Source organism: Macaca mulatta, chromosome 3 (genome assembly GCF_049350105.2).
Source record: "Macaca mulatta isolate MMU2019108-1 chromosome 3, T2T-MMU8v2.0, whole genome shotgun sequence".
Classification (NCBI taxonomy): domain Eukaryota; kingdom Metazoa; phylum Chordata; class Mammalia; order Primates; family Cercopithecidae; genus Macaca; species Macaca mulatta.
In genome coordinates, this window is record NC_133408.1 from 179393572 (window position 1) to 179409024 (window position 15453).

Genomic DNA, 15453 nt, shown 5'->3' on the forward strand with positions numbered 1-15453 from the left:
GATGGGGCTGTGGAGCACAGGTGCAGAGTGACAAGAGCCCTGGTGATGGGTTAGCAAGCCACGAGGCTGTGGGTGCTGATGGTGTCTGGTGAGACGGCAGGGCCTGGGTGCAGAGGATCCGGGATGCATGTTGGAAAGCTTCCAGGACAGCAGGTGACAGCCACACCTTAGGTGTCAGGGACAGAGATTGGGAGCAGATGGGGCTGAAATGGCTTGGAAGAGGCAGTAGGAAGCTGGGAGACTCTTAGCCCCACTCAGCTGCATGGGAATTGGTACTAACATGAGTTCAAGGCCCTCCCTCTCTCTGCAAATTTTCAATGCAGTGGTGGCTTCTACACATTTCCAGAGCCATTAAATAATCTCGGCTGGGCACAGTGGCTCACGCCTGTAATCCCAGCACTTTGGGAGGCCGAGGCAGGTGGATCACCTGAGGTTGGGAGTTCAAGACCAGCTTGACCAAAAATAGAGAAACCCCGTCTTTACTAAAAATACAAAATTAGCCAGGCGTGGTAACGCATGCCTGTAAATCCAGCTACTTGGGAGGCTGAGGCAAGAGAATTGCTTGAACCTGGGAGGTGGAGGTTGCAGTGAGCCGGGATCGTGCCATTGCACTCCAGCCTGGGCAACAAGAGCAAAATTCCGTCTCAATAAACAAACAAACCCAAAATACATTACTTGTAACAATAAACTCTTCACTCTTATGACAGGTCTGGTTCCAGGATAAATAAGCATGCCAGGCAGGTGTACAGTGATTTCAAACAGTTTAATGTAATTCCAAGACAAAGTGTGATTACATTTCTACACATATACAATATGCATATGTGAGTTTACAAATTTTAATTAATAAGTCGTTTCACCTCGGAGACCGAAAAAATGATCAAAAAGAAACTGTGAGTAACAAGCTATAACATAGTTCACCACAATGGGACCCCCCTTTTTCTCACCCTACAGTTAGTAATATTACAATTAAAATAACTATATTCTTCTATATTTTTTCTGTTAAAATCATCTCATAAATTTACAATGCTATTATTAGTTTCCAAGACTAATATAAATTCACTCCATTTTTCTACAACGAAAATGATTAATTTAGAAGCACACGACGTCATGATGAAAAACACAAGCATTTTAGTAGCAAGGACTTGATCAGTTAAGAATTAGTTTTCTTGTAAAACATTCTAAAGCCAAGTAAAATATCCATTCTTATAACATACCTATAATATGAGACTAAGGAATAGGTTACATATAGGTCTACAACACATTGGTTTGTCTTTAAAAAAACAAAAGTAGACATTTATAAATAAAAAAGAGGGACAATTCACATAGGAAAAAGAGGTACACGAGAAAATACTGTTGCACGCAATAATTTTCACACAGATTAACATGGATTAACACTTTTTATTACAGAAACCGTACGGTGAAGGAACACAACAGACCAGGGCTTTCATAGGGTTATTGAGATTGAGCTGAGATGACCTGGGAGAGAAAGATCTAGGTGAGATGACCCTGGGGAGGGAGCCACGTTCCTTGGACCTGGTGACTTAGTGTCACCAGGTCTCCTCTTCCCTGTTCTCATTTTGGGGAGTGAGTCTTTCTATCCAGTGTCCTGAATTCATGGGCAGTTGAAAGGTAAACATTTCTACAGATCCGTTCTCTTTCTATCCTAATGGATACCATTTTTGGAAATGTGATAGAATATCAGAGGCTGCAGCTCAATACATGTGGTCAAAGCAAAACGGGATGGAAAATTCCAGTCACTCTGATTTGTTGCCCCCGTCACCCACCGATGCGCTTGAAGCTGGGACCCAGTGAGAGCAGGGGCACCCTACAGGGCCCGCTGGCTCTGCCATGGTGAGGTGGATGACAAGGGCCTGGTGCCACGCCTCAGCCCCATGTGTGCGGAGTGGCCTGGGACAAGGCCCATGCACGTCCAAGACACCAGTGCTAACTCCGACCTCTAAAGAGCTCTTCCTCCTCCTCATCTGTAAAGCTATACTTCTCCTATCAAATTTGGTTTGATATATATACACAAACATATATATCAATATCTATCTCTATACAGTGATTCTACTAAACTAGAAATTCTGCTGCCCCAAAGCATGACTTTCTGGTCTATTTCATTTGGTTAAAAAAATGCACACAAAGAGGATGAAGAGATGATTTGGGGGCCAGAGATGACTGTGCCCTGGAAAGTCCATGGAAGAAGCTTGAAGTGAGCAGGAACACAAAAGGGAGGAGAGCCAAAACGGGGGACCGACTGACTCACGGCAGTGCAGACGGGAACATCTGCCCAGGGACTGGGTGGGGCAGGACAGGGCGGGGTGGGGGTGCGCTCTCTGTTCATTAGTTACAGGAAGCTACCAGGGATGTGCATGGTCAAGTCACTTTCTACTTCCCAAGTTCCTCCTTATAACCTGAGCCAAACAATTTCAACAATGACAATCTGTTGCCCCTTCAGCCCAGCAGGCGACTCTTGACAGGGAGTTCTGACCACCAGTCTCAAGGCTGACTGGGGCCTTCTTGCCGGCTCTCGCGCTTTCTGGGAGTCCTGGGTGCCTTGGCCCGGGGCAGTGGTGACAGCAGGGTGGAGGCAGAGGTGGCCCTGGGGACAGTGACCCTATATAAGGAAGGGGGCAGTGCCAGGAGAGATTCATTGGAGATTGGTTACAAGGAAGCTAGGGAGAGCAGAGGCAGAGCCCTTTTTCAGATACAACATACTTACTTTTCAAATGAACAAAAAGGCAATTTCTATGTTTTAAAAATATAAGCCCTAAAAACAATGACACAAAATTCATTTGGTTAATTCATGTAAAGGAAGAAACACCACCACCACCACACAAACAGGAAAGTGGGAGTATGATTAGGAGGGGTGAGATGAAAACTATTTTACGGTAACATTTCTATCAAAAGACTGTCGTAAGAACACACTGTCAATGCAGTTCACAGGGAAAAAGCAAAAGTGGTATATTTTTTGTATTTTTTAAAAGCTCCCTGGTCCCAGGTGTTTTGCAGTTTTCAAGGTCTTATCTGCTAAAGGAATGCCCTTTCGGTCACAGCAGGTCCTCTGCAGTTTGGTGGTGGCACAAGAGAAAGCAAAAGAAACCAAGACTCAGGGAAACTGCCATGCCCCCAGTCTGTTTCTGTGTGACAGTGGGGCCCATTCCCATCTCAAAGCATCTCTCTCGTTCCAAACACGACGTCTGTTTAGAGTAGGTCTCAAAGGACCAGGCTGAGCTGCCCCTCTGTCTCCGCCTTCTTCTCCTGCTCAGCCCTGACCATCTCTGAGAGGATGCTAAGGTCCCCCTCCCACCGAACTAGGCTTTGAGTCTAAGCTGGACAATAAGTAAAACGTAAACATAGCCTTTTACACTGATTTTGCTTTCAAGGGGAAAACGAATAAATGACAGCAGATATATGGAAAACCCAGCCAGCGACCATGGGAATAGGGGTAAATGGTCCTCCCCTACAAAGCGCTGATCAAAATATCACCCCGGGCCCAGAAGTAGCAGCTGCGCCTTCATGGTCACCTGAATCCCAGTCTCTTCTACTGCCTGGTGCCTGGAAATCAGTGGATCTATTAATAAGTTAAATATTCAAATCAAGACAAAAATCAATGAACCAGGTTAACTGTTCTCAATGACGTTTCCAAGATGTCAGAGAGAAGGCCTTGAACTCAAGTGTTTAGATGACATGCATGAGACCTTCGCATCTGGCCCGGGCTGCGGACTCACACCTTCTCCCTCCATCTGGATTGCCTTTCATGTTCTCTCGAGTTCACATGGAAACTAATAATCCGGAGGGCAGTGCACATGCTGGACTACAGAAGAGTCTGGGACAACACACCTGCCTTGGGGGAGACGCAGCCTGCAACTAAGAGGCATTCGCTGGGGTTTGCAGATGTCAGTTATAAACAGAACTTTTCTTTAAAAAGTACCAGTCTAAATGTAAACTATAAAACACTTTAACTATAAAACGTAGCCAGAAATATGCTTAAGTATCCACAGTCAATAGTTTAGTTTACTCATTTAAAATGTGACTCTCTTGATAGCTTAGAAGGCTAACAGCATTTTACAGTAGCTAAAAACATATATACTTAACAGGTGCATTTGAACATCACATTTGAGTACAACACACAAAGAATAATCTCTTCCTTGGTTTCATTTTTGTTGTAAAGATGAGCTATTTTCAGAATTCACTTAAGCAACGATGACCGGGGTATGAAGTAATCATTATTTTCAGCCCACAGAGAATTCATAGTCTTTAAATTCCAAGATCAAGCTGGCTACATGATTTCAAAAAAGGCTAAAACCAGGATGAATGCCCACATTTGAGGTAATTATTGCCATTAGGTCACAGTTTGTGTAAGATAATGTATCTAAAACCTTCTAAAAAAAATCTTTAGGTGTTCTGCCAGAATTCCAGAATACCTATTGAAACCAACCAGGATTTCAAACTCCGATTAGTTGGGTTTGCTTCCAATGGAGTTAAAGTTCTAAAAGATTCTAGAACTTGTGTAAACTACCTAAGAATTTAGGCAAACAAGCCTGGAGCCAGTCAACAAAGAAGGTTTTAAACGAAAAAAGGAACAAGAAACCCACTGAAAACAACTGAAAAATATTTCATAATAAATGATAATAGTTCTTTTAAAAAATTAAAAATCTAGTCCTAAGCATTTCTAAATTCTCACCATCTTTCAACCAAAACAAAAATGCATCTGTATTTCTGTTAATCTCATACCAGGGCAAGAGACACTCCTTCCTTTTATCATGAAAGCTGGCTGGTTTTCCTGTTTATACAATTGTTGCTATTTCTTTGAGAAGAGTATCTATCTCAACAGAAAACGTTCTTTTGTTCCTCTAAGTCTTGTCTTTCTTCCACCTCTACTTCTTTTTTTTTTTCTTTTTCTTTTTTTTTCTTTTTTAACAGAAAGAAAAAAGTTCCTGGACACCAGACCCACATATGGTATTTACAAATTTGGTGTGAACCCTGCCTCTGGTTCTGCCCAGAGCTGAAGAGTGAATCTATCACAGAGATCAGAGCTGTCAGGATAATTATCAAGTGCAGTAAAAAATAGCATTTTGAAAAAAATATATACCTTTAGTATTGCCTTTCTAGAATTAACTATAAGCAAGAAAAAATTATTTTTTAAAGAAGAAAAGAATACTTCTTTTTCACTCTTACTTATAAGAGCTGGTTGTAGCAGCACTACTAAAGCTAGTTGGTATGCTGGAAAGAAATCTAAAAGGAATTCTACTATGAATCAAAAGAAACTCTCCAGAGATTTTCTCTCAAAATCAAACTAATTCTGCCCCTTTTGCCTAAATCCAACTCAGGAGCCCCCTCTTTGCACAGTCCTTCAGCTGAGTCCCACAGTGCACGGGATGGCACAGGGTGATGCTGTGTAAAGGCCTTTCTTTGCTCAGACATGCAGGAGACAGCTGCAGCCAATGGCTGCAAGCTCAGTTCTGGAGCTGGGCAGACTCAGGTTCAAGCCCTCCTTGCCCCTCATGAGCTGTGTGGCTCTGGCCAGTTTCCTCGGCTGCAGGGGGACTAATATTGCCGATCTCACAGGGCTGCTGAAAAGATGAAACAGGACGACCCATGAGCAATTCCCGGCACAGTGTGTGGCATGCAGGAAGCGGGAGTATCACTAAATGGTTCATAGAAATATGAGGCCACGCATTGCTATTAATTTAAAAAGTTAAAAGATTAAAAGTCACATCTCAGGAAGGGCACCTTGGGAATTCTGGCCCATCACTGCTTTATCCTTCCTTCAACACCTGCCACTTCTTGGAGCATCTGGTCAGCTCCCTTATCTATAAATGGGGGCTGTTATCCGCCTCCCTGTGGGGTGGCTGTGGGGGCCCCTTGAGACAACGCTCATAAAGGCCTTGGCCCGGGAGTCGTGAAAGTATTCAACAAATGCTGGCTATTATTTACTTGAGAGATACTGCAAATTTTAACAAATAAGGGACAGTCGGTGCCATGTTCAGCACAGGGATCTGAGATGAGGGGCTCCCAGGCTTGGGCAAGTCCAGCAGGGGACATCAGGAAGACCCCCTCTGGTGCTGGTGTTCTGGGACAGGAGACCTGCAGGGGGCACTTCTCCACAAACTCTCACTGGGTCTGAGCAAAGAACGGCCTGGAGTTCTTTTTTGAACTTTTTGGAAGCTGCAACAAAGACACGAGAAACCTCTACTATGCTGGGTCCCTCTAGTGAGCCATGGTGCCAAAAGCCTCCAATACGTTTCTTTTGCATTTAAATCCTGTTTCACCGCCTTCCATTCTCTAGTGGCCTGAGATTTTACTGAGTCTGGTCTGTGGAGATGAGAAGTAAGAGTTCTAAGGCATCAAAGTGGAAAAGTACTGCTATTCCGAGCCCAGCCCCCACGTGCTCTACGTCCCTGATGCAGCTGAACTCCTGGCAGCTCTGCTTTGCTCGCTCCCATGGTGGCCCGGGATTAGTCAAGCCCACCTATTGGTACAGCTCCTTGTCTCCCAGTAGCAGCAGCATCCAAGGGGTCTCCTCCACTCCTCTTAAAAGAATAGCACAGTTTTGAAACAAATACAATTTTTTTTTTTTTAAGAAAAAGGAGAGGAAAGAGAAAGACAAACAGAATTGCATCACTAATGATGTCATTATTGCCTGGAAAGAAAGGAGGGGAAGGCCATTTTGTCCATCTCTGGAGGCATCTTTGAGAAGGTTCTTTGGCTAAAGAAAGGAACAGCTTCACCTTCCTTTCCAATTTGGTAAGGACATCTCTGGCCTGCTCAAGTTTGAAGCTTCCCCGTCAGAAATCTGTAAAACACATCAGAAGGAAAAGACACAGACAGGGAATGAAGCCTGCAAAGTCCCTTGGGCTGGAATGTCTCGTGGCAAAGTCACTCCTGCTGGTGCTGTGGAGTCCCAGGCTGCCTGCGGAAGGAACCCTCACCTCTCTTGAATTCTCTCTGCTAGTTGAGAGCACTGAGTCATTTCCTTCTTTCCATTTTCTGTCCTAGTGGCTACCTGACAGGCCAGCAAGAGTGGTGGTCCCACACCCCACCCTGCCCTCAGCATCAGACAGAAAACCTGGGACGAAAGCTGGGGCGAGCTGGGGCCCCATGTCGCTCTCTCAACCATAAGCCATCAGTAATACTTCCCGAAGCCTCCTCATCTCCTCCCTCCAGTTTCCAAGAAAGTTTGTTCCACTCACTCACACACGCTCACACGGCCTAAATCTTCCACCCCAAGCTTGTTCCAATATGAGTGTTTGCCATTCCCAAGGTCCAACCAAGGGAAATCGTTCTGTCGGCAGTTGGGCTAATCTCCCCTTCCCTTCCTGACATCCATTCGTCTCACACGTTGTGTCGGGCAGGCTGAGTCTTCCAGGTTGAAGAGGACAAAGGTCAGCTGGCTTCCCCAGCCTGCAAACACCTCAGCCACCAGGAAGACTAGAAAGGCTAACAGTCCAGGAGATGAATGCCGCTTTGCTCCAACCCTTCTTTTTCCTCTGAATTCCACTGACCGCACGCTCCACTTCACAGTATTAATTGGCATCAAGCCTTGACTCTCCCACCCCCTTGATCTGCTCACCCACTTCCCTTGGAAACATCCAAAACATCATGAAGAGGCCCTAAGCACAGAGACATGGGGGCCCACGTCCAGACGGGCCAGTCAGAACCCAGTGAGCAGAAGCAAATCGCCCTGCGGTTCACCAGGCTCCAATTAAACACTCCTCCATGACCTGATATTTCAAATCTTCCCCTCTTCCTCTGAACAATGTTTCTTCAAAAGGGAAGGAGGAAGCCCATGAAACACTAGAGGATGCGCTAGATGATTTGTGGGCTAAGTAAGGACTAGATTGGCATCCCTCTGCTTGAAAGCTTGGTCCTAGTGACAGCAGCCTATTTGCCAAGGTGACCACATGGCAGATTTGGCCAGGTATGCAACTGGGCTTTCAGGGAGCTGGCCTCTCCAGCACGGAGCTTCTCCTGGGGCTTCTGATGTGGCAGCTCCATGCATGGGGTAGAGGAGGCCATCGGGTGAGGACTAGGAGGATGTGCACTAATGTTTGCTGAGCATCTGTGGGGCTGGCATCGCCCAATACTTCCCTTCCCTTCCCTTCCCTTCCCTTTGGTGAAGCTGGCTATTTCACCCCTTTCTTCATCTGGGGCCTAGCACTTTGTGGGTCTGGGGACAGCATGTGAGCACCCAGCACACACAGCACAGTGCACTGAGGATGTGGCTGGAGCCCACTTTCAGAGGGGGCATAACTTGTGATGCCTGAGCAGCCACCCAGCTTTGTTCAGGGTTTCTCTGGCTTCTTGCCATCCTTCCACCCACTTCCAGCTGGCCAGAATTGGGTGCTGGGAGCATGCATCACAGCGGGAGGGGGCAGGCTGAGGAACTGGGTGGTGTGGTGAAATTTCCTGGGGGAGGTACCACCTGCCAGTCACTCTTACACCACCTCACTGTGCCCAGCAGCTTCTGGGAGGGGGCAAATGTTTCTGCAGTGAAGAATCTAAGCCACGCCCCAGGTGCGCAGATGGGAAAAGGGTGGATGTGTGGGGAAGCGGCTGGGGTCACCTCTGGGAGGGAATTTTCTTGCTTAAATATCAGAGGCAAGCCAAAGATTTAGTTAACAGATTTCAGAAGCACAGGAGAACTCTGAGGATGTGGGAGAGAAGCCAGCTAAGGGCTGGATAGTCAGTGACTCAGCATTCCCCGAGCCCACGAGATGCCACCTGACATCGCATCCCAGCTCGCTAGGATCTAGAAAATGACAACCTTGATGGTGACCATGTTGTCAGAAGCCCAATCAAGGCTTTGATTCTTCTTTAAACTTTTGTTCTGTGGTGGATCTTTCTTGACGGCTCTTGGTGGGATAGAGATGACAGAAACTATTTTCCTACTTCTTAAGTCTTTCCTCTTTTTTTCGCCTGACAAAACTGGACATCTGGATGTCCCTCCAGTCTACTCATATACTCACAGAGAGAAGAAGTTTAAATATTAAAGAGAAAACACAAAGATACTTGGAATAAACGTGCATGTAAAACCCTGACTAAAATATCAACATAATGATCATAATTACAATGGTAATAAAAATAATTAGTACAATATTATCTTTATGAGCAGCATGGAAATTTCATTCCTGATCTGGAAGAATAAAAGGAAAGAAAACGTCAGGTGAAAGTAGCCTCCAACTTAAGCAGACAGAAGAATTTTCTTTAAAACAAAAAGAACATTTTAAGCTGTCTTTCCCCCTAAAAGATCAGATCTAGAAAGGGCTGGAAGTGAACTGTGCCCTGGAGTCTGGGGGTGCTCTCCAATAAGGCGAACTGAGGCTCATTTGCAGCCACGACTTGGAACTCGGGATGAGACCTAATGGGCTACTGCTGCCATCTGGCTGCCAAAAAGTCCCTAACAGACGGATTTTCCAGGCTGACCCAGCTGTGGAGCAGGGGGTCCTCTGGCTTCTGTGTCCTCTGAAACCTTTGCTGCCCTCACCCTCTCTGAACTGACCATTGTCCTGCTGTCTCAGAGGGTTGCACTTCCCCACCTCCAGATAAAGATGGTATTGACAATGGCCTGAGGGGAGGGCATCTCCTTGCTGTAGGCCTCTTGCCTGCTCAGCCTCCAGCGGCACTTGGCAAGACGGCCCAGCTGTGCCCAGCATCGAGCAGTCATGGTGCCCTTCCTTCTCGCTGGACTAAGCTGTTTCCAGTTTGGGGACCTATTTCTTTGTAAGTAAGAATTTATGGTTGGGGTGGGGAAGTTTCCAGAGTTATTTCACAGCTAAGAGCTAAGTAACGGCTTCGTTACTGAGTTAGTTGGATATCACTACAAACACACCTTTCACAGTAGATCCTTGAGGGAGACTGCAGAGTGAGGAAGTAAAGGGCGGGAGGATAAGGATGGGGCCGCTGACTCGGGAAAGATCTCTTTGCACCTTGGAAACCTGCCTGTGGGGTCAGCTAAGGACTCAACATCAGAAGCAAACAATTAGAACCACCCTTTTCGGCCCCATCCTTGGCCAGATTCTCCTGCCAATCACATTCACATATTTCAGAGTTATTTACTATGAAGACAGAGAACTCCCCACCTCTCCACACCTCCATCCCCAGCAGTGTCCAAAGCCTGAGAAAACTTCCAGAATGTGTCAAAGGTGCAAAGAGGGCAAAGGGCAGATTTCTTTGGAAATTTAACTGTGTGAATTTTTCCAAAGTGCAGCGTCAGACCCCCGGTCACCCTCATAAGTGTCCCTCCAACCTTCTGCCCACCAGAACCCTTGGAAACCAAAACCAAAATCATGTCTTGAGCAGACCTGGGTAATGTGAGGAGAGAATTCAACAGCAAACAGAGGTTGGTGGTTGTCTACAGAGGGAGGGATCTGGCAAGATCGTTAGAGCAAAACAGCCCAGGGAGTCGTAGGAGAGAGTGGAGTCCCATGCGAGGCTGAGAGCTCCAGGCTCTCACCGTGGGAGGGACTAGGGGGTGCTACCTGGGGCGGGAGACAGCTGCCTGGCAAGGCCAACAGTCCCGAAACCTCTGGCCTCACAAATGGCAGAGCTGGGGACAGAGTGGGGCAGGGGTGAAGGGTGGGGAGTCTCTCTGGGCCTCCGCCCACAAAGTACAACTCAACTACTACCACAACTCAACTCCCGCTGTCCCCATCTCCAGACGCACCTGCCAGGCATCTGTCTCCCATATTTCTTTCAAGATCCACGGACTCTCTCCTAGCTCCTGCCAGCTTCCCTGGCATCCTTCCGCTAGCAAACAGCCCAGGAAAGACAATGGGCATTAACATTTTAAAAAGAAAAAGAAAAAAAAAAAAGGCCAGAGTAAACTGTTACAACAGCACAACAGAAGAGCTGAGATTGTGTCTGACTAGCCTCAGTTTCTTGGAGTACCAGTGGAAGTAAACCCTCACGCCGCGTCTGTCGCTCGGTAAGGCACTAGGAGGGAAGGATGCAGTGTCAAGACTGCGCCAGCTAGGGTGGCGGCGCCGAGGGCCACCCGGGGAGGGCGGTGCGTGCACACTCACACGCGCTCGCTCACCCGCACACCTGCACCGCCACATTGGTTACATGCCTATGTTATATCGCTTTTTTTTTTGTGCAATTACATTGAGGAATATTCTATTGGTATCATTGGAGTTGAACACAAGGTAGGAGACAAGGGTGCTGAGTGCTACATTCTACTAGGGTGTCCGTGACGACCGCTAGCCCTACGCTATGCGACTAGGGGTGGACTCAAAGAGAAAATACATTTTCAGAAAAGAAAAAAAAAATCTAAAGTTTGCAACACACATTATTAATGACATTTGAGGAACAACATTGCTTAGGGATTTATCCAGAGTACTCAGAAAAAGAAAACCCGCCCCGCGCCCCCGGGGGCCTTCCAGCAGCCTGGCGTTCCCCGTCTTTCCTGACTAGGGAGCCTGGACTCAGCCTCGCCAACCCCACACCAGCTCCAAACATCAGCCTCCTCAGGCTGCAGCCTGACGTTCTGGAGAGCTGTTGACCCTTTCGAGTTCTGGAAAAATCCCTAAATCTTATGTTCAATTAATTAAAAATCTATTTGATTTCCATATCAGGTGTCCCTGACAGCAAAGTCTTCCGTATCACTTGCTGCCATATGAAAATAATCTTTGAAAAGTTCATAAAGTTCTTCAAAAACTGGGGCCCCCCGCTTCTGGAATCTTCCTGTTGCTCTCTTCTCCTTTCCAGTTTGGCGTAGAATGGGTTCTTGAGCTGTGTTTTTTGTTATTGACTTTTTTTTTTCCTTTTTCTTTTTTAAAATAAAAACCATAGATTTCCCACCCTCTATAATCCCTTCCTCTTAAAAATGTTCTCTTCTCTGCTCTACCTCCTCCCACTTCCCGGTTCAAGTTTCACTGGTGTCCCGTCCCGTCCCCCTGCCCCCCGCCCCTACCCCTTTTGCATTGTTTGTGTGCGGCATCTTCAGTATAAAAGGCCAGCGCCCACGGTCCCAGGAGCGCCTCCCTCCTTCTCTCCCTCCTCCCTCGGGCCATTCTCTCCCTCCCTCCCTCCCTCCCCTCCAGTGTTTATATGTAAGGGTACTGGTTGACCTTGGCGGGGCTCAGTGGGTATCCAGTGTAGACGGTGGAGGCTGGCGAGGCGCTGATGTAGGTCTGGTGGGCAAACTGGGCTGGATACTGACTCGGGTGGATGGTGGGTGAGGGCAGGACCCGGGGGCCCATGCTCACGGGGACCTGGTGGACGATGCTGGCTGGGTAGGCAGTGTGCTGAACGGTGTGGCGCGCCGAGCCTTGCGAGGCCACCAGGTGGGCCACGGTGCCGGTGGAGCCCAGGGCCGCAGGCGCGGTGTAGGTGTAGAGGTGAGGCTGGGTGGGGAGGTGGGCGGCGGCGGCGGCTGCAGCCAGGTGGGGGTGGACAGTGCCGTGGCTGGGGCTGTTGTGCGGGAAGGAGTAGGGAGCCTGGGCCATGGTGGGAGTGATATAGGCCTGCTGCCGTCGGTGGCTCCCAGTGCGGTCCGCGGTGATGTGCTGCTGAGCCTGGGAAGGAGAGGCACCAAGAGAGACGTCAGGGGCTGACACATGGGGAGGAAGGAATGGGAGGAGGGGCAGGAGGGCAGGAAGGAGGAAGAGAAGGGAAAGACGCCAGAAGTGACAGAAAGGGCTTCCCTCTGTGTGTTGAGAAAGTAAAAATTTACTTGGGACCCGGCGTGGTGGCTCATGCCTGTAATCCCAGCACTTTGGGATGCAGAGGTGGGCGGATCACCTGAGGTCAGGAGTTCGAGACTAGCCTGGCCAATATGGCGAAACCCCGTCTCTATTAAAATACAAAAAAATTAGCCGGGCATGGTGGCGTGAGCCTTGCCTGTAGTCCCAGCTACTCGGTGGGCTGAGGCACGAGAATCACTTGAACCTCGGAGGTAGTAGACGTTGCAGTGAGCTGAGATCACACAAGTGCACTCCAGCCTGGGTGACAGAGTGAGACTCTGTCTCAAAAAAAAAAAAAAAAAAGTCACTTGGACTGAGAAAGTCCCGACTTGGCCTGCCACTCACCAGGCTGGGGTGATACACGATAAAGCCAGCTGCAAAGTTACAGGAGAAAATATTTCTCCCAAGGACACATAGAAGCTGTGGCATTATCAGGATGCCCCAGGTTGGAGTGCAGTGGCATGAACCTAGCTCACTGCAGCCTTGAACTCCTGGCCTAGAATGATCCCCCCCGCCTTGGGCTGCCGAGAAGCTGGGACTACAGGAGTGAGCCACCGCACCCGGCCAGGACACACTCTTTGAGCAGCAATTGCTTTCTCACTCACTGTAAAATCTTGTTCTCAAAATTGTTGGCTCTCACAGCATCTCTACAAAAAATTTTGAAAATTAGCTAGGTGTGGTGGCTCATGCCTGTAGTCTCAGCTACTCGGGAGGCTAAGGTGGGAGGATTACTCGAGGCAGGAGGCAGAGGCTGCAGTGAGAGCCATGACTGTGCTACTGCACTTGAGCCTGGGTGACAGAAAAAGACCCTGTCTTTTAAAAAAAAAAAAAAAAAAAAAAAAGGGTTGGCTCTCAGAGGCATCGCTGTCCAAGGTTCTGTCAGTCCAAATAAAATAGCCCTGTCCTACCTGGAGAACCTAAGTCACGTGACAGAGACACAGGCTCCACTGATGACCTGGGCAGCACTTCAGCTGAGAAGCTCTGAACACAAACACCCCATTTATCTCATCTTGTTTCTAGAGAAACAGGGGCCCTGAGTCCACCGTGTGAGTCAGGCCTGATGAAGAGCCCTTGACACAGCCCTGTGCCTGCAGAAACTCGGGTCACTCCCATTTCACCTCAACCCACCCCCCTTCCTCCAGGTCCTGGGACAACTCTTCCCTTCACTTGGGGGCTGTGGTGTGTGGGCCCTCCCTGCAATGAGTCGGATGCAGGTCTGTCCCTGGAGTCCCAGGCCGACAGGGCCGGGACACGGTGCTCTACCCTTTGCTGGGTTGAAACAGCAATATGTGGGCCATCCTATTTTTAAGCTCTAGCATCATGTCACTAAGGGCTTTGTAACATTAGACAAGTTGCTTTGCTTTGGGCCAGCTCTCTGTACACCGGTGATATCAACTTCCCCCAGGGTGACCTGTGGTGGAAGAAGCCACCAGAGGTCACCAAGGGCATGTGCTGCCCACCCGTGGCCAGGACTGCAGCCCTGTGAGGTGGGTGAGGGGCCGCCACAGTGATCCTCTCTGAAGCGGAAAGATGAGGGGATGGGGGCTCTGCCTGGCCTGGGGCGCCAGCTGTGGGGCTTACCTGACTGAGATTGAGCGGCTGCTGCTGCTGGAAGTGGGGGCCTGGCCGCTGCTGCCGGTAGGTGATGGCTCCAGATGAGCTCCCTGAAGAGTGACCGCTGGTGGAGGTCACGTTGCTGGAGGACTTGGACTTGTAGGAGGACGAGTGGTGACTGGTGTTGACTGTGGCAGGAGGAGAAAGAGGTCAGATGGGTGGCAGGGTCCCAGCTGCCCAGAAGATGCTACCCCACCAGAGAAAAGTGGTATTCCAGGAAGAAACATGTGCCGGAAGCCGGGCAGTCACAAATCAGCCTCATCTCCTCTGGACCCACTAGGACTTTGCCTTGACTCTGGATGCAGTGGGGCTCTGGCTCACTCGCTTGGCTGGGAGGGTGGATGGGGCTGCATGAGGGGACGAAGAAGGGAAAGCGGAAAAGAATCAGGAGAGGCAAGGTGGGCCGGCAGCCTAAGGCCAGGCCCAGTGCTGCTCCTCTGGGAGGTGTGACTTCCAGCATCTGGAAAATGGGTGGGAGAGATCTGCTATAATTTGAATGTGTTCCCTGAAGTTCTTGTGTTAGAAACTTAGTCCCCAGTGCAAGTGTTTAGGGTGGGGCCAGTAAGGGATGTTAGCTTCTGAGGGCAGAGCCCTCACGAGTGTATGACTTATCAGTGCATTAATGTTATCTCGGGAGTGGGTTAGCTATTGAGAGATTGGCTTTTTTGATGAAAACAAGTCTGGGCCCCTCACCCTCATGCTCTCTTGTCCTTCTGCGTCCTGTGCTGGGAAGACGCAGCACAAAGGTCCTCGCCAGATGCTGGCACCCTGTTCTTGGACTTCCAGCCTTCAGAACCGTGAGCCAAATAAACTTCTATTGATTATAAATTACTCAGTCTCAGGTACTCTGTTACAGCAATACAAAATAGACTAAGACAGGATCCCTGCTTGGTCCCCACCGTGGGTGACTATGAGTATCAGAGGAGACAGTGTCTGTAGTGGGACATAATGAACTACTAGAAGCTAAAATAACCCTCAGAGTCACCTGGTCTAGTTACCTGCCTCTAGGCAGGATGAGACTAAGTCATCCAGGAGTGGCCCTGTGAGCCAAACACAGCCAAGCACAAAATGGCTTCCATGTTATTGCCAAGGGGGCTGAAGAGTGGAAGAAACACTGCGACCCACCAGAGGTGACCTCATGGTCAGCAGG

General features: G+C 48.6%; 1 protein-coding gene across 6 annotated transcripts in view; it reads right to left on the minus strand.

The window, feature by feature from the left end:
- Positions 1–744: 744 nt before the first annotated feature.
- Positions 745–15453, minus strand: part of HIPK2 (homeodomain interacting protein kinase 2) — a 220197-nt gene continuing 205488 nt past the window's right edge. For all 6 annotated transcript variants that reach the window (XM_077997545.1, XM_028846369.2, XM_077997543.1 and 3 more), the window contains exons 14-15: positions 14271–14431; positions 745–12521 (exon numbers count right to left, since the gene is read on the minus strand). In XM_077997545.1, the coding sequence (XP_077853671.1) occupies positions 12051–12521; positions 14271–14431 (632 nt within the window). In that variant the 3' untranslated portion in view covers positions 745–12050. The remainder of the gene's footprint in view (positions 12522–14270; positions 14432–15453) is intronic.